We start from the raw sequence: 23536 nt of genomic DNA, 5'->3' as shown, positions 1-23536 counted from the left end.
CTGCTTCGACTCTGCACAAGTGAGGAGACGGGGAAGAAAAGCGAGACGGCCCCGAGGGCTGGAGAGGAAAGCCCCCGAGGAAGCACGAGAAAGAGGCAGCCCCCTCCCTTCTCCCTCGAGACTCTCGTGGCGCGAGGAGAGAGACGGGAGCTGCAGAAAGTGTGACGGGAGGCTCGGGCTTTTCTTGAGAAACAAACAAACTTTCAACGCCTCGAAGAGAATTGGGAAACGTGGAGGAGCTTTGGGCTCTGGCGCCTGGGCCACAGAAGCCCCCTCCGGAGCTCCCATGCGCTGATTCCAAGTGGTCGCTGGCTTCCTTCCCGAGGTCACTTTCGGTCTCCGCTGCGGGCGAAGGTGCGTGGAGGTGAGCGGGGAAGCCCGAAGAGAGCCGAGCAAGGAGGGGAGAGAAGTTTCTTTCGGAACAACAACGCGAAATCGGGGAGGTCTTTTCGCGCGTCCGCGTTGTGGTGGCTTTGCGGAAAGACGCCGACGAGATGGGCTGGAAGAGCGGCTGGTGCTGCTGCGGAGTCCGGAGCGGAGGGGACCTTCTGTGCCTGCTGACCCTCTGGCTGGGCTTCTTGCTCCCCGCCTGCAGGACTCGCTTGTACACCAACCACTGGGCGGTGCGGATAACCGGCGGGAACCAAGAAGCCAACAGGATAGCTAGCAAGTACGGCTACATCAATATAGGACAGGTAACCCTCCGGCCAAAGGCTCCCCACCCCGCGCTCGCCCCACGGCTTCGCGTCCCGCCGGGCGGGGAGGGGGAGGCGGCCAGGCAGGCGCACATCTGCCGGCGGGGGGAAGCGCAGGAAGCGGACGCCCCCCTCCGCGGTCATCTCCTGCGGCGGGCGGGCGGGCGGCCACAAAAGGTTCTCGAAGCGGGCGAGCGCGCGCCACCGGGCGGCGCAAAGGGCAGGTAGAGGTCTGGCCAGGTCTTCCTTCCTCCTCCTCGTGCGCGCGCCCGAGTTCCCGAGGAGCAACTCGCGGTCTCTGAGGGAACTGTTTCGGGTTGCGACGGGCGTCTTCGGTGGCTGCGGAGTTGAGGGCAGGCAGATTTGGAAAGGGGAGACGCGGGCTGGTGGGGAAGCGGAGCGGTTCGGCTGCGGAGGGAGAGAGGGAGGGAGGAATGCGAGGAGGCTCGGGAGGGCGGCGGGGCGAAAGCTCCCTCCGACGGGGGCATCTTCCGTCGCCTCGGGGCTGCAATGGGGCACTTCTCGGCAGCTTCTGAAAACGGGGAAAGAGTAAAGCAGCTGAACAGCCGTCCCCAAACTTCCTGTGTTGAAGAGTTAAAAGAGGCGGCGGGGGGGGGGGGGCGCTGCTTCTGGCAACGAGTCTCTCCCTCCCTTCTCCGCTGTGAATTAAGGAGAGCGCTGCCGCCGAGGTTCGCGCCCTGCCCGGAAGACAAGCCCGTGGTCACTCTTGGTCTTCGGCTATTATTTAAGCCGTTGCAGAACTCATCCGCCGCACGGAACACGCAGCTTGTGGCTCGGAGCTTCGCCAGGCTCTGCCTCCGTTTGAACCCGGCCCCTCGCGCGCAGTTTCTCTCTCACACCTTTCCCGTGGAGCTTCGCCTCCAGGCTGCTTGCTAAAGACATGCAAATAGGGCCGGGCGTTGATCGGAAGGAATGGCTCCCGGCTTTAAATCTCAGAGGAGGGGGAAGTGGAGTGCGGATGAGTGAGAGAAGGAGGCGCCGGTTTTGTTTGTGTCCCTTCGGCGGCCGTAAAAAGGCGACAATCGCGCCGAAAGCTGGGACGAAAACCAAGGGCGCCGCGAGGGGAGAAGGAGCCGCGCGCCGCGCTGCCGACCAGGTGGATTTCTCGGTTCCCCTGGAATCCTCCCCGCGCCCCGAAGGGCTGGAGCTGGTGGGGCTCCCGCGCCTGAGTCAGAAAGCAGGAATTTGATGCATCTGCCCGGATGCTTGCTCTGCTTCTCTCCGGGTTTTCATTCTGCTGCTGGGGGGCCAGCTCCCCCCCCCGCGCCCTCAGCAGCTAGTAGTCAGAGCCTGGCCCTTCCCCGTGTCCTGAGCTCTCCCTTACTCTCTGTGCAGTGGACTTTGAGCACAGCGAATGGAAACCAACATTTTAACAAGCAGATGGTGTATGTCCCTCCTCATAGATGGGCCAAGATTTCGCCTGTGCTTCAGCCAGCATAACAGAGAAGGCGGCGGGGGCGGCGGGAGACAGGAACTTTTCACTACTAAGGATCCCCCCCCCCCGCATTTGGGAAGTATAATTAGGAATACCTTTGAACAGATATGGAGTAAGCTAACCCTACTCCATCAACTCCACTCTTCTGCAATTAGGACACAGGCTTCTGAATCTGATGCTGAAACTTCAGTTGTGCTAGATCAGGCATAGGCAACCTTCGGCTCTCCAGATGTTTTGGCCTACAACTCCCATGATCCCTAGCTAACAGGACCAGTGGTCAGGGATGATGGGAATTGTAGTCCGAAACATCTGGAGAGCCGAAGGTTGCTGACCCCTGTGCTAGATCCTCAACCCCCCCCCTCTTAATTACCAGTAAACAAATTTCTGGCAGTGGGTAAATACTAAATCCCACTCACCTCATGTTGATTTATTTTTTAAGGTGAATGATGGGGAAAGTTACAGAGGCTGTGCTACTGCATGATGCCTTGTGCTGACCACTGACCTTTGTTGAGGGGACATAGGAAAATGAATGACAAGAATGCACACTGAAAACAGTGGAGGCTACCTGAAGGCCCACTGAAGGAGTCGCCAACTGGACAGCCATGGTTGCACATGTTCCTACAAAAAGCTTTCCCTGGTCTTCACAGCATCCCCTCCCTCCACTTGAAATTAGGCTTGAAATTAAAATTCTGTTGTATCCAATATAATATGTTGTGATGTGTGCTTGGTTGTGTTTCTGCTGCTCGCAGCAAGTTTGTCTGGTTTGCATATGTGTCCATGAGCCCAAAAAGGTTGGTAACCCCATGACCATTGGAAATAATGGGAACAGTGAATGCCAATTGACATGACAGGGCTCAACTAATTGACTGTTAGGAGCATCTAGGAGAGTGGCAGAAAATTCAGCTGTCCTGCTAAAATCCAGAGAGTGCTGAAACCATTATGCAAGGAGGTGTAGGTGTTCAGCTTTGTAGAAGAAACGTTCAGGTCTTCAAGAAATGTTTTGAGGAACACTGTATGTAACTTTCAAAATGCTTTAGAAAAGTACTTAGGCTTCAGTGGTATTTCTACTGACTTTTCATTCCATATATGTGGTTGGCAGGTTCTTTAATGCAGATGTTTGGGAGATGTCTAATGTTTGAATTCAAATGGATTAAGGTGGGCTTGCACTTATCTGACTTGATTTAGATTTACTCGTATAGGAAACACCTGGAATTTGCAGAATCCACAGATGTTTGGTTAACAAACACCTGGAACTAGCTACATCCCCCTGCCAAAAAAGAAAAAGGCAATGAGAAAATACTTGGACCCAGACAAATGCAGTCACTCAGTAAGGAAACACCTGCTGGATGCAGTAACACTTAGAAAATACCCTGCTGCTAAACTGTCATTCTAGACAAGAGGGGAAAATAGATTCTCATTACTGACAAAGTCTCTGTGATAACACATCACACATTTCATGGCACTTAGCCAGCTAAGGTGTGAAGCATGCTACCCAGAGCATAAGCCATGGCATGGTTAAAATAACACACAATAGTTTTGCACTTATTCTTTATGACCCCAGTACAGGATAGTGTTTCCTTCTGGTTAACATATTTATTACACAAATGCAGAAGTCTAGGGCACCAGTTTCAACCTATACTGTACAGATCTTTATTTTATGCTGTATGAACCCATCAAATACACCTGAGCTATCATACTATCACCCTCTCCAACTAGCTCAGATCAAAGGACAGTAACACTTTTTCATTTTTGTTGTGTCATAAAATCAGTTCACACATACTGTATGATTACAGTGAAAGTTTCAAAAAGTAGTTTATTATGGCCCTTAATCTGAAGAGCTTTCTCTCACCTTCTTTGAAAATAAAGTGTTACTGCACAGGCAGTGTAAAAATCTTTGCATAATAAAAGTTGATGTCAGCTACTGAAGTTGTATACACTAAAATACAGTCAAAAGGGACTGATCTACAGTCTGCCTGTTGGTGCTCAGTCAGATAATAAAAACTGTTAGATAAATGAGCACAATAATGCAAATACTGAAGTGTCATGCTATGCTGATCTTGACTAGAAGCAGCATTTTGTGTCAACATCGACAATTCTAAACTCTTCCAGTATTTTGGTATTGGTTATTGGCCAAACTGCGGGAGGCAGTGAAAGATAGGCGTGCCTGGTGTGCTCTGGTCCATGGGGTCACGAAGAGTCAGACATGACTGAACGACAACAATTCTTACTTCTGTTTCTATAGTTGAATCATAGCAATATGATAGATGATGGATAGATAGATTCTATCTATCATCTATCTATCATCCACAGGTGTAAATGATACACCATGATGGAAAAAAATCTAATCAAAGGGGTATTCTGTTATCTAAACAGAATACCCCTTTGATTAGATTTTAAATAATAATAATAATAATCCCAGATTATTATTTTCTCATGTTCCATGGATCAATAAGTCTTATATAGGCGTGAATTATACATTGCATGTACACATAGCACTATTGTTAGGTTACTCAAGCAATACAGTGAACAGGTGTCATGAGATTGTTTATATGTAATAATGCCACACACCAGTTAATAATATGTATGTAATAATGCACATACTAGTTAAGCTTCAACCTGGGGAGGATAAATATTGGACAAGTCTGAAAGGAGAACAGATTGCTCAGATTCGGAAAGAGATAGTCTCTACTATGGGAGAGTGCCAGAGCTCTGTCTAGTCAGGTTGTGTGAGATCAATTTCAACCTGTTATTTATGAGGTTGTGGACAGGCTGCTTGGACAAGTGAAACCAACCACCTGTCTCCTTGATCCTTACCAATCATGACTCATAAAAGCATGCCAGGCAGGCTGGGCAATGGGCTCTGTGGGGTGGTGAATGTTTCCCTCTGTGAGGGAGTCTTCCCTGAGCCCCTTAAAGAGGCAGTTATTAAACCACTTAAAAAAAAAAAACCACCAGCCAATGTGGTCAATTATTGCCAGGTCTCAAATCTTCCATTCCTGGGCAATCGATAGGGAGAAGGCAGTCTCTCAAGCTATGTTATGCTTAGTCAAACCATTTCCCCATTGCCTCCTCTGATTGGTTGAAACTCTCTGAGGTCTCTGGCAGAGAGTGTTTCTTTCCTAGCGATGTTACTTGTGAATTTTTCAAGTGGAGATGAACCTTGGCTCTCCTGGATGCAAAACATATTCCCAACCATTACAGTATTGTAATGATGTGCTAGTGTGGATTTTTACATGGTATATTAGTACAGATCATGGCATTGGTCCAGCTAGCATTGCTTTAATATAAGATATACCCAGCAATGAACTAGAGGTATATGTGACCCTTGCAGGTACAAACAAACATCCTGACCTTTTAGTACTTACTATAAAGATTAATCTCTAGGTATTAGCAAAATTTAATTATCACCTTTCTATAAGAAAGACGTAGAATTCACAATTAAATCTTCTTTCAAAAGTAACTTTATTATCCGGGAAATGTAAGTGATTGAGTGGGTAGTCGCTGAACAACTCCAGGCATACCTGGAGAATGTGGACCATTTGGACCCCTTCCAATCGGGATTAAGGCCCCATCATAGGACTGAAACCGCCTTGGTCACGCTGGTTGATGATCTCTGGTGGGCTAGGGACAGAGGTGAAAACTGTTTCCTGGTTCTGCTGGATCTCTCAGCGGCTTTTGATACCATTGACTATGGCATCCTTCTGGACCGTCTACAGAAGTTTGGAGCTGGGGGCACTGCTATACAGCTCCTTCCTCCTGGGCAGTGTCCAGAAAGTGGTGTTGGGGGATGAGTGTTCAGACCCCTGGGCAATCACTTGTAGGGAGCCTCAGGACTCTGCCCTCTCCCACATGCTTTTTAATATCTATATGAAGGTGCTGGGAGAGATGCTCAGGCAGTGGCGGACCTATGTTTTTGGGACCCTGAAGCTTGAACAGATCTGGGGGCCCCTTCACAACCAGCAACGAGGTCTGGGTAACCCCTGTTATTTTCTTCTGTGGGGTTGTTCCACGGCAGATCACTTAAAAAACAACAACCAAAAAAAACCCCCTCCTACATCTCAGATTTTGATTAATATTGCTGCACTGGATTATCTCACATGTCAAAGTATTTTATATGACAAGCTGCCATTCAATTATGCAAGCAATTTAATTTGGAACACTTCATTAGACAGAATGGTCATATACTAGTATAATAAGCAAAATTGGTATTAAAATGGTATTAATATCATTAACTTGACAGAGGTGAAAGTTGACTAAATACTGCTCTAAGACATCTATATATTGTTCATTGGATGCAGGGTTAAATATATCTGCCATTACCTAAGAATCCAAGGTCTCTGGGTTTTTTTTTGCTGTCCTTTGTATTCCAGAAAATAGCAAATACTCCCAGGGAGATAGTTTAATTGGTTTACTTTTAGGACAATAAGTAAGAGGTCAGAAAGGCAGTGATTATATTGTCAGCAATTCTTAACAGGTAACAAACTAGTTTACTTTAGCTGGTTTACTTTTAGGACATGAAGTAAGAGGTCAGAAAGGCAGTAGCCCTGTCAGGAATGCTTAAGAGGTAACAAACTATTCTTGTTCATATTCACTTTTCTATGTGAATTTATAAAATAAATTGTGTATAATTTTATTCATATACAGTAGTCATTCAGTTTACCACATTCTGTGACTAGTTCTTTGATTCCCACCCCCCTCAAGCAGACACCTTACAACAGGGGTCCTCAAACTATGTGTCGCAGGCTGGATCCAGCCCGCCAGGGTCCTAAATCCGGTCCACCCGGCCATTTCAGAACCCGCCATAAAGTCTGAGGCTGAAACGCCACGCCGGGTTTCCCTCAGCCTCAGGCTCTGCCTCAAGCTCATTCCCCAACCCCCTCATTCTCTCTCCCCCTCCATCCCTTTGCCGCCTCTTGCCAGCTGCATGCTGCCTCTTGGTGCGCAAGGATTTTACGCGACGCACATGTTCCGCTGGAAGTCAGTGGCAAACGCCTGCAAGGGTGCCACAGGTCAAACCCAAGTCTTTTTGTTTATTTCCTCATTCAAGAAACTGACCAGCCTAGGTGGGTTTCACAGTTTGTTTACAAGTTGCAATCCACAGTTCCCCAGCCTCTTGAGCTGCTCCTTCTCCTTTGAATAGGGTTACTCGTGAGAAAACAGCTCCTGTCTCTGGAGTGCAAGAGGGCATGCTCAGGGCTTTAGAATTGGGTCCTTAGCTGACTTTGGGAGTAAATTCAACCCAAAAGGAATGGGCTGCGTGGTTCCTAGTCTATGCGTTAACTTCACACTTCTTCCCTAAGCTCATTTAGGGAGAAGTTATTTAAGTGAAATTCTTAGTAAATTTTAAAAGGGTGGAGTATGGCAGAACCAGGGTGACAGTCTGGCATCTAAACCTAAAGCCTACGGTATTTATCATTGTGGATTTTTAATAATGTTGCAGTATATATATGTTTGAGCGCTGACCATTCATATTTTTTTCAAACTATAGTCCGACCAACAACAGTGTCTGAGGGACAGGAACCGGCCCCCTGTTTAAAAAGTTTGATGACCCCTGTCTTACAACCATCATATTTGAAGGGGAGGGGAAAATAAGTCTGGAACAATTTCTTTCTCTCCGTAAATTTTTTTTTGCAGCTCTGCCTAATTAAGGTTACTGTTTAACTTGAAAGTTTTCCTACTCCTACACACACACACACAGAGAGAGAGAGAGAGAGAGAGAGAGAATAACAGTAATTCAATGGGGCTTACTCCTAGATAAGTGTGCATAGAATTGGGGCCTCATTTGAGGATTAGCAAAGACAAACATTAACCTTGAACTCTTGAAAGTCAATGGAAGGCTTAAAATGTGGGTTTTAATACAGTGGTGCCCCGCTAGACGAAAATAATTCGTCCCGCGAAAATTTTCGTCTAGCGGGGTTTTCATCTTGCGGAGCGGCAATGGGAGCCGCGCTCCGCAAAAACGAAAAAAAAAGACGAAATTTTTTCGTCTTGCGAGGCAGCCCCATAGACTTTTTCGTCTAGCGGGGCAGCCTCCCGCTAGACGAATGCTTTCGTCTAGCGAGTTTTTCGTCTAGCGAAGCATTCGTCTAGCGGGGTACCACTGTACAATGAAGTTTTGGGCCAAAAGGCCCAAAGGAATAGAAAAATTTAGACTTCAGTGAATGAGGATATTCTTCAGAATTTAGGAGTAACAGGAAATGTTTTTTTAAAAGAGAAGACAAGAGTCAGATCTTACAAACCAGTTCTTGAGAAAACTGTTAATATTGAGACTAAATTAATTTTGAGAGAAGTAGTAGTTGACCATTTCACTAATCGAAAATATTTAGTTAGTTAACCTGTCAAATACTGTTAAAATATGGTCAACTGTTGAAAAATACCACTGCAACATTTAAGGTTATGCTTAACTGAAACAGGCACACTGCAGAAACTTTTTTCCTCTCCCTGAAAACTGCCTCACTCTCCAGCAAATTTCAGGACTGCAAAAGATTTTCAGATATGAAAGTGTTTGCTTCCTGCCTTCCTTCCTGGCACTTCTTCAGAGCGAAGGCAGTACTTTCTGCCTTCACTCTGAATTGCCTTCATGACATTATCACATAGACAAATCTACTTAGCTACATAGCACTACATACAGTGGGGTTTTTTCCTGGGGGTACGCAGGGGTACGCATACCCCTAAACATTTTGTGAATCTTTGTACTTTTGTCCATTTACTGTATTTATTTCCCCCGATTTGAACTATAAAATGGCGATTTTCTTGAGTCAAAATGAGAGTACCCCTAAATATTTTTTAAAGAAAAAAGCACTGACAATATATATCACTATATATCACATTAACCATGAGACCCCAGTTTGACTGGAGTCCCAGAAAAAGAAGAGGAAGTTTGTGAGAGGGAATTGTGCAGGAGCAACAAAGAAGACACATTGTGAATACCAGTGAACAGTCACAAAAATAAATATTAAAAAATCAAGTTGTGGATGTTCAGGAATACTGTGGCCCCCTCATTTCACATCAAAAAATCTTGTGAACCGCCCAGACACCTGTGGGTATAGGGCGGTATACAAATTTAATTAATTAATTAATAATATCCCCTAGTTACAATCAGTGCAGCAGTAATTCAAAGCATTAATTTAGTGGAACTCTCAGAAGTAAACTTCTGCTAATAATATTAGAAAACTCAAGTTAACTTTTTGTGAAACAATGCATTCTAATAAATTGAAGCAATCATTTTTACAAATCAGAAAGTTATGCAAATATAAACTATATAAGTGACTTAACAGAGACTTAACAGTTACAGAGACTTAATACAGAAAGAGACTTAACTATATAAGTGACTTAACAGAGACTTAACAGTTACAGAGACTTAACAATACAGAAAGAGACTTAACAGTTCTTGCTGGTTTTTATCTTGGAACTGGAATGTCTAGGCATAATTAAGAGAGTAAACAAAAAACAACTACCTACTTTTTTTGAAGAGGGGGCAGTGATGGAGGTATAGCAATAAGATGGAGAGCATGCTCTCATTAGGGTTAATGGCCAAGCATCTTGTATAATGTGTTTAGCGCCACTTATGGCTTGCCAAGACTTGGTGCAGATCAAATTTATTTGGTTGTTTGTTTGTTTGTTCTTGCAATTTGTTCTATTTGGAGAGTTGTGACCAGCCATAACAAGAAGTGTGCATGCACACATAAGCCAGTGTGGTGTAGTGGTTAAGAGTGGTAGACTCGTAATCTGGGGAACCGGGTTCGCGTCTCCACTCCTCCACATGCAGCTGCTGGGTGACCTTGGGCTAGTCACACTTCTCTGAAGTCTCTCAGCCCCACTCACCTCACAGAGTGTTTGTTGTGGGGGAGGAAGGGAAAGGAGAATGTGAGCCGCTTTGAGACTCCTTCGGGTAGTGAAAAGCGGGATATCAAATCCAAACTCCTCCTCCTCCTCCTCCACATACCAAGAACAAACTTAGTTGGTCTCTAAGGTACTACTGGAAGGAATTTTTTTTTTTTGACTATGGCAGACCAACACGGCTACCTACCTGTAACAGAAACCACAGTGAGACTTAAATTTAGGCATGTATAGGACAGTAACGCCCAGTGAACTTGATGGCTGAGTGGGGATTTGAATCCTGGTGTCCCAGGTCCTAGTCCTACAGACAGCAGAGAACCTCCCCCCATTCACAAAATCACAGCTTCTGTGATATGTGAATCTGCCTGTGAGGGATATTGTTTCATTCTGTCCAATCCTGCCAACATAACATGATTATTTTCAAAGTTCTAATGTTTTTATTTCTATAAAGGAAAGCACTTACCTGAAAATGATTCAGGAGCTCTCATGCAAACCTTTACAAAAGTAGGGTGATGATCCACCATTTCTAAAAGAAATTCCAGCATTATGATATCCTTTAAGAGACATGGTGACCAGAATTGCACACGGTAATCCGAGTGCAGCTGGACCATTCTCATGTATAAGGCCATTATGGTATTTCCGGTTTCTGTTTTCAATCCTTTTCCTAATGGTCACTACACTATAATTCACCCATTTTACTGCTGCCACAACCTGGATCAACATCTTAACTGAGCTTTCCGCTATGACCCTAAGATCTTGGTTCTTGATCAGCCACTGCCAGCTCCAACCTCAATAGCATATATGCAATGTTAGGATATTTTATCCCAGCATGTATCACTTTACACTTGTTAAAACGGAATCAGATTTATCATTTTAATGCTCATTTACCCAGTTTGGAGAGATCTTTTTGGAGCGCTTTGCAGTCTCTTTTTGATTAAAAACTACCCTGAACAACTTTGTCAGCAGACTTTGCTAACTCATCTCCAGGAAGGGCTAGAAAGACACTGTCTCAAGCTGCAGATTTGGGTTCAAAAAGCAGGCAACATATAACTAGTAAATATCACCCACTGTCACAAACACACAGGACTGTAACCAACAACTGCAGCAGAATGGTTTTCTTATATATTTCACAATATAAGAATATTTATTCTACGTACACTCCTCCCTCCATACCAAACACACCATCAGATACACAAAATCAAATGGGCAGGGACATAGGAAGGGGGTTACCCCTCCCACAAAAATCATCCTTTCTGTCATAATTTCTGGTCTGCTCTCCCCATCCTCATGCTCAACCTGTATTCCTAGAAAAAAAGATGCAACAGAATTCAAATAAAGGGGGCAAACCTTTAGTCTTCATACTTGGGCATGGAGTTAGTTATTCAATTATTTTATGTTACTTGCCTTCCTAATGCCCGTGTACCATTCCCCGCTGTCCCAGATTTGACAAGATTAATGTTCAATTGTGTCACTGTTGCAGATTATTGTGGGAAATTTACAATGTTCTGCAAAATATAAATGTGCTTATTTAGATGCGTGCTCTTGTATTATGCATGAAGAGCTGTCAGATGTTACTTCTGACAACATTGGTTGAAAGGGATGGAAATGCTTTCCCTTTAACTACAGGTAAATAACACAATTGTGTTCTGTTCAGTTCAGGTATCCTTCAAAGTCTCCCAGTTAGGATTATTAGTATTTTTGTCTCTAGGATCCGCCATGGCCAGAAGCTGAGGCATTTAACTATGCAGATGTCGTGGAGGGTAAAACAGGAGTATGGAAAAGCTTGCAGCAATAACTTTTAAAGTTAAAAATGCTGTTGGAAAGCTGAGGCCAACTCCTACTACCATTTCCTTATGATGATATCTGGATAGTTAGGAAAAGAAGCTGTCATGTCATGTTGGCGCTCAGTTGGTGCAGCAGGTAGATTCTTAATCACAGGGTCATGAGTTCCAAGCAGGGTGGATTTGATTTAAATCAAACTGATTTAAATCACGATTTAACTCACTAGTCAGTAAGGCTCAGGGTGGATTTAAATAAAAAAAATCTGATTTAAATCAAAAAATCAGATCTTTTTTATTTAAATCGGATTTTTTTTATTTAAATCCACCCTGAGCCTTACTGACTAGTGATTTAAATCAAACCCACCCTGGTTCCAAGTCCTGCGTTGAGCAAAAAGATTACTGCATTGCAGGAGGTTGAACTAGATCATCCTTGTGGTCCCTTCCAGCTCTACAATTTTGTGATCCATCTCACTTAACATTGTCTGCATTGGCTGGCAGATGATTTTCCAAAGTTTCAGGCAGGGTCACCCTCACTGGAGATGCCAGGCTTTGACCTGCAAACTTCCACAAATACAGCAGGTTCTTTCTACCATGGAACAATCCCCTTTCTTTGCTTACAACCCATATGTCTTCTCACCCAGGACAACAGTTAACTGCAGGGGTTGGTGTGGGACTGAAGTTCTACCTCCTGCTTCTCTTGTATGAAATACTCTCTCTACCAGAGGTAGGGATGTACTTGTTTAGGTTTGACACTAGACTGGCATTCCTAAAGATGTGATCTGAACATACCGGTAGTTTGTTAATGCATTATTCACTAGCTATCTTCTTTGGCTTTTTTTTGGATTTGAACTATAAAATGGTGATTTTCTTGAGTCAAAATGAGAGTACCCCTAAACATATATATATTTTTAGAAAAAAAAGCCCTGGGAAGAAGTATATCCTAAAAATGCAATCCCCTGAAGAGAGTTCACATACATGCTGCAACAGCAACAATACCATGGTACAGTTTGTGGGGGGGAGGGGGAAGCAGGAGATTTGAATGCAGCCATGAAAATTACAGTATAATGATGTATCATCTTAAGTCCTGCGGCTTCCCCCATTTCCTGTAAACACAGCTTTGTGCCAGAAACACAGTTGTGCTTTTATACTAAAACATTCCTGATAAGTTGCATACGGGAGAACAGCTTTGTCAAGGACCACATCCCTGATGCCCATTGTGACCCTGAACAAATCAGAGTTGATCAGGATTCAGCACATTTGCTTCCTCCAAAGTCAGATTATCTCCAAGGCTAATGTTTAAAACGTAGAACAGTACAATGGCCATTTTTAGGCATGTATTTTCATAGGGGCTGGCCAATTTGTATGTTTCTATTAACAGTTTGATATAGGGAACAGAGTACCTTTAAGTGCTTGGGGAGCCTATACTCTCATCAACACTCTCATCTGCTTCACAGTAGTACTGGCTGCAGAATTTGAATGCCTCCATGCAATGCACCTTTAGTCAGCCACATCAACCTAAAATAGTTTAGCTGTGTGCCAGTCATGCTGCCCCAGTCCTCCCTCTCCCCGCAGCACCTTGCACACTCCTCCACCTTCCCAAGTCCACAGCATGCTGCATGAAACTAGAAGGGGAAGGGTGCTCTTATTTCATTACCCCCTCCAACACAGCAAGACCCAGAACAAGAGGGAGAGGCAGAATGTAGGTCTTTTCTTTCACGTCCCTGCAGGCTTTGGAGAAAAACAATGGAACTAATGGAACTTACTTCCTAGTAAGTATGTTTAGGATTAAAGCCAAACTATTTTTGAGTGACGGTAGACTCGGCTATACAGCTGCAAATAAAACGTTTAAAATGTGTTGTAAAGTGCAATATGCAAATGTGGCACTAGGTGGCGAAAGAGAGCTATGCCAAATTCAATGGTTTTGTTTTTTAAAAAAATAAAAAGCATTTTCAGTGTCTTTTTTATATGTGTGTAGATTCCACCTATGTTGTAAATAATATTTAAATAAAATTCACCTGATATTAGTTCATGGATGAGACTATAGGCCAGGGGTCAGCAAACTTTTTTAGCAGGGGGCCGGTCCACTGTCCCTCAGACCTTGTGGGGGGAGGACTATATTTTGAGGGGGGGAATGAATGAATTACTATGCCCCACAAATAACCCAGAGATGCATTTTAAATAAAAGGACACATTCTACTCATGTAAAAACATGCTGATTCCCAAACCGTCCGCAGGCCGGATTGAGAAGGCAGTTGGTCCGGATCTGGCCCCCGGGCCTTAGTTTGCCTACCCATGCTATAGGCCCCCCTAAACAATTTCTGCACAATAGACAGTTGAAGAAACAAGGCTGTATATTTCATTCCTGCAGTGGGTGGCATCCGACTGTCTCAAGAGACAATGGAGGGCACCTCTGGGAGTGAAGTCAAATGCTGTGTTAGCAGCACCGAAATGACCTCTCTGAGGAGCAAGCCTGGCCAGTGTATATGGAGGTCCTGTGCTACCCAGGTGACAGGACTCCGCTCTCGGCCTTGTTGACGCTGACGTAATTCTGGAAGCTGGCACCAGAAGTGTGCTTCCAGAAGTACACTGGCAGCTTCTGGAGGTGCGGATGCCGTGACGGCCTGCCAGGCCTCGCTGCAGTGGCAGGAGGCAGTAACAGAAGTAGCAGCGGCCTGCCAGGTCTTGTGGGAGGCGACAGAAAAAGTAGCAGTGGCCTTGCAGGCCTTGAAGGCTCTTGGCAGCCTTGGGGGAGGCGGAGAGAGAGCCAGCGAAGGAAAGGCAGCAGGATTGGGGGCAGAACATGTTGGCGTGCATGCCTTTGGCACCAGGCTGGGTTCAGGAGGTGCTGGAAGGAGTCGTGCAAGGCGCCATCCAACTGTCTTAGGGACTCCACTCGGGATTTGTGCAGGGTTTATTGCTTCGCCTTTTCTTCTGCCTGCAGTGGCATAGACTTTATAAAGGGTTCTTGGATTGTTGAAATAAATGCCACGTATATTATTACTGAAATATCAAACTCTGGAATGGTGCTTACTATTTTCCATGCTTTGTTAAACTTTTTTTTACCGATAGGCACATGGGGCAGACTTTGATTCAGTAGAAAGTCTAACAGGGCTGTTAAAGTTTTACTGCTGTGACAGTTGATGTTGATAAAATAAATGGATGAGATGGTGTGATGGATATTTAATACCTCAACAGATCACTTAGTGAATGAAACTCACCCCCAATAATACTCATGGGTTGGAGAGTTATTATTTCTCAGTAAATTGTATTGGAGTTGGTGATAGGGAATTACTTAATCAACCTTGATGCTGCAGTCAGTAAAATGAAAACATTGCAATTATCCTGACCAGTCATTTCTGGTTTTTTATTTGTAAGGCAAAGTACAATGTTAAAAGGCTTATTGGTAGTTGTGTTATTAAGTGTACTGTGGAAACAATATACTGGTAACTGTTTTTGGCTATGGACCAATTGCTTTGAACACTGTATGCTCTTTTGGCATAAATGCAAATCTGTAGTTTACACTAAACAGACACACCTTGTTCCAAAACTCATCAATATCTCAAATTATTTATTTTCTCTAAGGCTAATTCCTTTGCTCATATCAGTTTAAGTGCATTGACTTTACATCTGGTTCACATGAGATTAGATCAGAGTAGATACAGCATTTGCTTAACTGATAAACTAATAATCAGTGTGAAGAAGACTGAGCAATTTACATAGCTTACTCTGAATAAGGAATGTATTTATTATTATTTGGTAGCTCAAGGAGGTGAACAAAGATAAGGAAAGCCAAAAAGTGCAAATAGATAAATAGGCACCGCTCCGGCGGGAAGGTAAACGGCGTTTCCATGCACTGCTCTGGTTCACCAGAAGCGGCTTAGTCATGCTGGCCACATGACCCGGAAGCTGTACGCCGGCTCCCTCGGCCAGTAAAGCAAGATGAGCGCCGCAACCCCAGAGTCCTCCGCGACTGAACTTAACTGTCAGGGGTCCTTTACCTTTACCTTTTAAAAGGAAGTTCTGGGAAGGCAAACCAGTATCATGTCCAAATGCAGTATGATGGCAGCTTTTCCATGCATTTAATTGCATAGAAAATGGGGGATCTAGTCCAGTTGTAACATGTCATCTTATGGTGAGCTAGAGGAAGACCTTGTAGACAAACGCCCCTTGCAGATATGATGGGCTGATCTGCTGTTAGTGTTCTACCAGCTAGTAAATACTTACCTGTTCACATAGGCATAACTAGGCACTGATCCTTAGTACTGATTCTACAGAATTCTGGATTCTAGTTTGCATATTTTATTGTATCTGCTTTATTTTGTAAACCACCTTGTTATTTTTGCAATGAAAGGTTGGTATGTAAATAATAAAATAAACTAGCAGAAAAGCACCTGGAGGAGAGAGAACTGGGGAGATCTAAGCTGTAGATAAGGAAATATTTGATTCGCCTCACCCTTGGCTTTTAAAATTTGATAGAAACCCCTTTTCTACCCAAATGGTGCAGGTCTATGTTTATATATACAGAATGGTCAGTCCATCTAGCTCAGTCCTTAGTTTCCCCTCTGAAAAAATTATAATCCTTTTGTTGTTTAGTCATTTAATCATGTCCGACTCTTCGTGACCCCATGGACCAGAGCAGGCCAGGCACTGATGTCTTCCACTGCCTCCCGCAGTTTGGTCAGACTCACGTTGGTATCTTTGAGAACACTGTCCAACCATCTCGTCCTCTGTTGTTCACTTCTCCTTCTGCCCTCCATCTTTCCCAACATCAGGGTCTTTTCCAGGGAGTCTTCTCTTCTCATGAGGTGGCCAAAATATTGGAGCCTCAGCTTCGGGATCTGTCCTTCCAGTGAGCACTCAGGGCTGATATCCTTCAGAATGGATAGGTTTGATCTTCTTGCAGTCCATGGGACTCTCAAGATTCTCCTCCAGCACCATAATTCAAAAGCATCAATTCTTCGGCAATCAGCCTTCTTTATGGTCCAGCTCTCACTTCCATACATTACTACTGGGAAAACCATAGCTCTAACTATACAGACCTTTGTCAGCAAGGTTATGTCTCTGCTTTTTAAGATGCTGTCTAGGTTTGTCATTGCTTTTCTCCCAAGAAGCAGGCGTCTTTTAACTTCATGACTGCTGTCACCGTCTGCAGTGATCATGGAGCCCAAGAAAGTAAAATCTCTCACTGCCTCCATTTCTTCCCCTTCTATTTGCCAGAAGGTGATGGGACCAGTGGCCATGATCTTAGTCTAATAATCCTTACTCTACTATTATGTGTATCCAACTCCTCCTTCATGGGCACAGTGGCATACAAAGGAGTATTATCCACATAACTGTCCTGTGTGGTAAATTAAGGCTGAGAGAATGTGATTGACCCAAAGTCATCCAATACAAGCAGGGATTTAGAATGGATTTCTTCATCCATTCCAATATTTCTCCACCACACCATGCTGGATCTCCATTGCTCTTGGAATCTCAAGACTGAAAGCTGATGAGAGGCTTTTTATTTATAAAGAACAGAATTTTTTTTTTAGTGTGCTGTTAATATTGGTTGACTTCCAGCACCTGAGTTGTTTTAAGCTGTTGCTCAGCGAAAGCTTGAACCCAGGGGCATAGCAAGGGAGGGGGCGGGGGGCCCCGGACAGCGCCCCTGCTGGGGGTGACACATCGGGGGGGGGCGGGCGGCTCCACCTCCTGGGCTTTATTTTTTACTTTTTTTTTTTTTTTTAAAAAAAATTCTTTTTAGGCTATTTTCGGCACTGCCGAGGTGGAGCCGCAGGGGCGGCCAGTGAGGAGGGGTGTCACCCCCCTCGCTGGCTGCACCTGCGGCTCCGCCCTGGCAGCGCCGAAAATAGCCCCCCCTTCCAGCAGCGGAGCTCAGCGTGGAGGCAAGGGGCGGGCCAGCGAGGTGGGGTGCCACCCGCTCCTCGCTGGCCCACCCCTTGCCTCTTTGGCGAGCTCCACTGCTGGCTGGCTTGCGGAGCTGGGGCATGGAGAGGGGCGGGCCAGCGAGGAGGGACACCCCTCCTGGCTGGCCCGTCCCTCTCCCTGCCCCGATTTGCGCTCCGCCAAGGGAGCCCGGGCGGCGGATTCGGGAGTCTTTGCTACCCACAAAGACTCCCGAATCCGCCGCCCAGGACCCCTTCGTGCAGCGGCTGCTCACGCAGGCACGAGCAGCCGCAGCACGAAGTGGTGCCGCTGCCAGGCGGCAGCTTCGGGAGTCTCCCGAATCCGCCGCCTGGCACCCTCGGGGGCAGGGCGTCACGTGCGTCATGACGTCATGACGCACGCACCGTGATGCCCCGCCCCCCAGGGGTGCCTCTTGGCTTCCCGCCCCCGGCACCCAAGGGGCTAAGAACGCCCCTGCTTGAACCTTCTGAGGTGCACAAAGGCTTTTGCAGAGGGTTGAACAAATCATTTTTCCATTAAATGAAGGAAGAGGTTTATGTATGAGTTACTCCTGAAAATCTACAGAATAATTCCCCCTTCACTTTTTATTAACTCACAATGCAAATAAAATATTTTATATTCACCTATCAATAGATGAAATATAAAGACTATTCAGGAATTGTAAATAATTCTCACTATATTTTCAGACTGATAAATGCAGTGAGAAATAACATTATTGCATAAAGATTGTCCACTTTACAAGAGAAAAATAATAACAGTGGACATGTCTTGTAGTTACTAAATGTATACATCAACAGATCTCTTTTTGCCATTTCGAAATGTACCAGGGAGAAGGCTGGAATCATTATTGAAGCATATGAATTCTAGGCATGACAGTTATGCCATATCGCTCTCTGGCAACTTTAAATCTGCTCTTTGAAGGAGTGTCATTTCTCAGTGACATTGCATTTGATGTTTAACTATATGTGCAGATTCAGTATCTTCAAAGTGGAAATGGAAGGGGGCAAAAGATACTGATGTAGCCAACTGAAAATCATATTTAGAAGCTTACTAAGCAATATGTCCTTGTTTTAGACCAATTGCTTTGATTCAAAGAGATAGTGTTTCAAACACAGACCTCCACTGCAGGACATGAAGAAATCCTAGCATTTGCCATATGTTCATTAAGATGAGAGGTGAATATTTATTTCACAGTTGTTTGAAATAATCTTATTTTACGCATCTGTGGTAGAAAGGAGTAAAGTAAATGTTGCAGTGAATTTGTGTGAGCTCACAAATGTAGAAAAGCACAAACTCGTCATTGGTGGAATTGTAAACAAATGGTCTATTTTTTACCATATCTCCTTTGCGTTTAAGAAGGACTAAGATTACAGAAGTATCAATATTTTATCTTGGTAAATATTATGTTCTGTTTTTCCTCACATATATTCTAAATATAGCAATCCAAAACAAGGGCAATACCAAAAGAGAGGAGGGGGGATTGGAATAATCAGATGATCAGAAGCACAGAGGAAGTTTTTTGAGATGACATTAAAACAGTTGGGTCTATTTCAGTCAAAGACATATTTTGTTGGACAAATGCCCCAGTGAAGTTTACAAGGGAGGGCTAGTTACTGTAGGTACATAGCCACAATGACTTAATAGATTGCCCAAGGAAAACAGGTAGGCCCTAAGCACCACTTTCAGTCACTCTGAGGGTTAGTCAGTTTCTGAATATATTTTCCTAGTCGTATATGCAGTGTGTTTTTGCTGTTATTGAGCTTTTCAGGGTAACTAAGATTTTTTAAAATATAAAAAGCCAGTAAGCTAGATAAATATGTCAGTGTTGCTATATTGAAAATCAATACTGTACTTCACTAAGGGAGGTGGTGTTGGTGAAACCTTAGACAGAGGAGGAGGAGGAGGAGGAAGAAGAGGAGGAGTTTGGATTTGATATCCCGCTTTTCACTACCCGAAGGAGTCTCAAAGCGGCTCACATTCTCCTTTCCCTTCCTCCACCACAACAAACACTCTGTGAGGTGAGCGGGGCTGAGAGACTTCCAAGAAGTGTGACTAGCCCAAGGTCACCCAGCATCTGCATGTGGAGGAGCGGGGAATCGAACCCGGTTCACCAGATTACAAGTCCACCGCTCTTAACCACTACACCATTGGCTGATCTGCAATAAAGTCACAGCAGAATGGAGTAGATAGAAGAATCTCTAACTGTCTCTGACTGAGCTGCGGCTCAGAGTTTAGGTGAGAGATAGGTAAGGCAGACTAAGAGATAATACAGTGTATGTGGAACTGCCTTTGAAGACTTCTTTATGTTCATTCAGAACACTGCTGCTAGGTTCCTAACTATAGCTGACCAAAGGGAAAGCAACCCCACCAGTTCTACACAACTAAATTGGTTGCCAGTTCTTCCCTGAGCGCAATTCAAAGTTCTTACCTTTAAAGTTTTGGGATTCAGATATCAAAAAGACCACTTGAGGTTGCTGCCAGAGGCGCTTCTCTGAGTTCCCCTGTCTTCTGAAGTGAGGTGAGGGTGGTGGTGACAAGAGGAAGGAAGGCCTTTGCAGCTCTCTGTATGGAATGCCCCCAGGTGTATTTTCAGTGTGGCTTTAATATGAAAAGCTGGGGGCGGGGGTTCTGCTGCCTTTTATTCCTCTGCTTGAGGTTTATTGTTCTGGTGTGTTAATCCATATGCTTTTATTTTATTTTATTTTTATGACTGTTGTGCACTGCCCTGAGAGTTTTGTTAAATTTATGGAGAGTATTAAAAAAATCAATACACAGGAAGAAGAGAAGTGAAAAAAGTAAGAGGTTCACAAAAGAGAGAGATCAGCAAGGAGGACTGGAACCAGGGCCTGAGGTTGTGTACATGGCCAGCTTAAAATGCAGCTAAATTACTCTTTTTCTCAGTTCGGATCGAAGTTGGCTTGGGGGAAAATGCATCAAATGCATCAAATCACAGTATTTTGTATATTAAAAAATGACAAGAGAAATACAAAATAGATATGGATTGTGGCTAACGTTGTGTACACCACTTCCCAAACCATCAGTGGAAGTGCACTTGATGCAGAGTAAATGGAAATGTGTACATAATCTTTAGGAAAGCATGGCGTCCATAGTAATGAGAAGGCAAAGAGCTGGAGAAGAGAAGGAAAACTAGACAAGAGAGAAAGCACAGAGAAGAGAGGTGTGCATGGCCAAGAGCAGCCAAACTGAAGAATGGTGAAATTCTTATAATATTTGGATGCAGGCTTCAAGTACCCAAGTAGTATTTTGCAAATTGAGTTTAAACAGTTACAACGGTCTATCAACATAATCATTAATTAGCTACGCAAATATTCAGACAAAGATCAGAGATGCAGGGAACACATGACCCATCTAGCTTTTTGAGCAAATTACTCAAGGAATATGTAGCAGTTAAGGCCGTAATCATAAATTTAAGTTCAGTATTATCTTTCTTTTTGTTAAGAATATTACACCCAACAGCAGCCAGTAAGGTGGTATGAGTGGGGCATCCTTGCTCTCCTGGCCTCCCAACACAGTGGGTCTCTAATGATTACCAAGTAATTCCATACTGAACTGCTACTGGCAAAATGCAAAATGAAATTTTGTTAATAAGCCAGTGGTGAGCTGCTAGTGCAAAAGACAATTTTTGGCTGCTCCATATGCACCAGAACAACATTTTCTTAAATCAGCAGCAGGCAGTTAAAACATTGAATGGCCTGGAGAAAACTTTCAGTTCCTTTGCTCTTTACAAAAATGTATTTTGTTTTGTATGCACCAAGTAATGGATTTGAAAAAGAAATTAATTTCTTTCTCTAATATTATAGCTTTACAATAACTCCAGTCATTAGGGTGGAGTAAAGGTTCCTCATTAAAAAGTAGAACCTCTTTGATCTGTGTTAATTAAAGAGAGGCACATAGTAGATGAAATTACATTGAATATTTTGGCTTAATAGCTACAGTATGTGGAAGCTCCCCACACAACTGAAACCCCTCAAGTGCTGGGGGAGCCTTCAAGAGTAGAAGAAGCTCCTTGCTTCAGACCTTTGCACTGAGGGCTGTTTAATGCAGTAAAGAGGATCCTGTGGAGCAGGTGGTTCATGACTGCAGATTCAATTAACCCAGCATGCTAGTGGGACCTTGCATAAGGGCTTCTGCTAGCACCAGGGGGCTCCCCGCTCTCCTCCCCCAGTGCTGCCCCCAGATCCTCTCTGGAGGGTCAAGCGAGGGAGGATGAGAGGAGGGATAATTCCACCAGGAAACCAGAAATGCTTGCAATGACTGAATGATCAGGAGAGCGTGACGTTGAATTTCTACCCTTGCTTTTGGTTATGTGTGAGGAGCATGAGCTCCTGAATGGGGCTTTTGCCAGTGCTGAGTCTATAAGCACAAATCCTTTCCTTGATTGTTGTGAGTTATTGTGCCTAGGTGCCCACAGAGAATGTCTTGTTAGGTAACCAATTAAAGTAAAACCTATATTGCTTATTGCTATAAGATTAGATAGTTGTATAACTTGATATTTATGATGGTATAAGAGAGCACTTCCTTTTCAATAGTTTTCCCCCCCTAATAGGATCACGTACAAAGATTGGTTAGGAGAACCACTACTGGATAGCAGGTAGTCACACATTGCTATCTCTTTGCAAGCTTTATAGCACCAGCTGTGCTGTCATAACTCAGCAATATCAAAAGAAACACAATGACCAGAAACAAATACAATATGAAAAACTTTATGGAATGATTCAAAACTAACAAACTGAAGTCTCTGAAAGTCCTTAAATGAATCACAATGCCAGAATTTACCTGGTGGAGAACAAGCTGTGAAGCTTTGTATAATCAGCAAATGTCCAATTCTGATGTCCAGCTCTGAAAACAGTGTTTCCGGATAACAACTACTGTTTCGTTGAATTTTTCATCAGCGAATTAGTTCAACACTCGTTAGTAGAAAGATATGTAATTTCTTCATTAACCAATCTTTTTTGAATAGATATAATATACATGATAATGAAAAATACTCTGGAACAGTGCTCATGCAATTATGTAGTCACTTTGGTAAACTGGACTGGACTGCAAAAGGAGTTCAGTTTAAATATCAAAAATTATGCCAAACCTGTGAGTGAAGAAAATGAGGAAGAAATGGTTTGGTTTCTGCATATAGTGAATACTTCGGAACGAAGGGGGGGTGGTCTTTCAAATGCCATTTAGGGCTTTAAACACTAATGTGGACATATTTAATTCAGCTGGAAAATGAATTGGCAACCAACACTACTGTTTTAAAGCAGGGGTCATAAAGTATAAGTTGGAAATGGAGGCTTTCAAACCCCCGAGGCTTTGTAAAGGTCTGGATATTTATAATGCTGGAATTGTCAGTGGTATTCTTATTTTTTTAATTATATTTAAAGTGAATCTATAATTTAAAAAAATGTTCATTTAAAAAGATAGTTGTGTGCTGGTTTCCTAATTTTTAACAAAAGGAATAATCTAAAGTTCTAATAGAATTTATTTCTTGTGATACTTCAGATGGATTTTGTTTTGTGAACTAATGATATAAAAAGCTGAATATAGTACATTTTACAGTAAATTTCCTTGAGCGTACTGGATAGCAATACGGCATAACGATTAGAGTGTTGTACTATGACCTGGGAGACTGGGGCTTGATCCCTACTCAGCCATGCAGCTCACTGGGTGACCCTGGTAAGAAATGTCTTAGCCTAACCTACCTCCTAGGGTTGTTGTGAGGATGAACTGGGGAGGAGCAGAATCAAGTACACCACATTGAGCTCCTTGGAAGAAAAGAGTGTTATATAAATGTTACACACACACACATTCTGGTGATTTTTATACTTTTTTGTGAAGACAGT

General features: G+C 43.8%; 1 protein-coding gene across 2 annotated transcripts in view; it reads left to right on the top strand.

The window, feature by feature from the left end:
* Positions 1-423: 423 nt before the first annotated feature.
* Positions 424-23536, top strand: part of PCSK5 (proprotein convertase subtilisin/kexin type 5) — a 213173-nt gene continuing 190060 nt past the window's right edge. Inside the window, exon 1 of one of the 2 annotated variants that reach the window (XM_033164114.1) lies at positions 424-695. In XM_033164114.1, coding sequence (XP_033020005.1) covers positions 495-695 — 201 coding nt within the window. In that variant the 5' untranslated portion in view covers positions 424-494. The remainder of the gene's footprint in view (positions 696-23536) is intronic. The other variant, XM_033164112.1, reaches the window with a different exon arrangement.

Source organism: Lacerta agilis, chromosome 11 (assembly GCF_009819535.1).
Source record: "Lacerta agilis isolate rLacAgi1 chromosome 11, rLacAgi1.pri, whole genome shotgun sequence".
NCBI classification, from domain to species: Eukaryota; Metazoa; Chordata; class Lepidosauria; order Squamata; family Lacertidae; genus Lacerta; species Lacerta agilis.
Note: the sequence above shows the minus strand (reverse complement) of the source record. Positions and strands in the feature narration are given on the sequence as shown.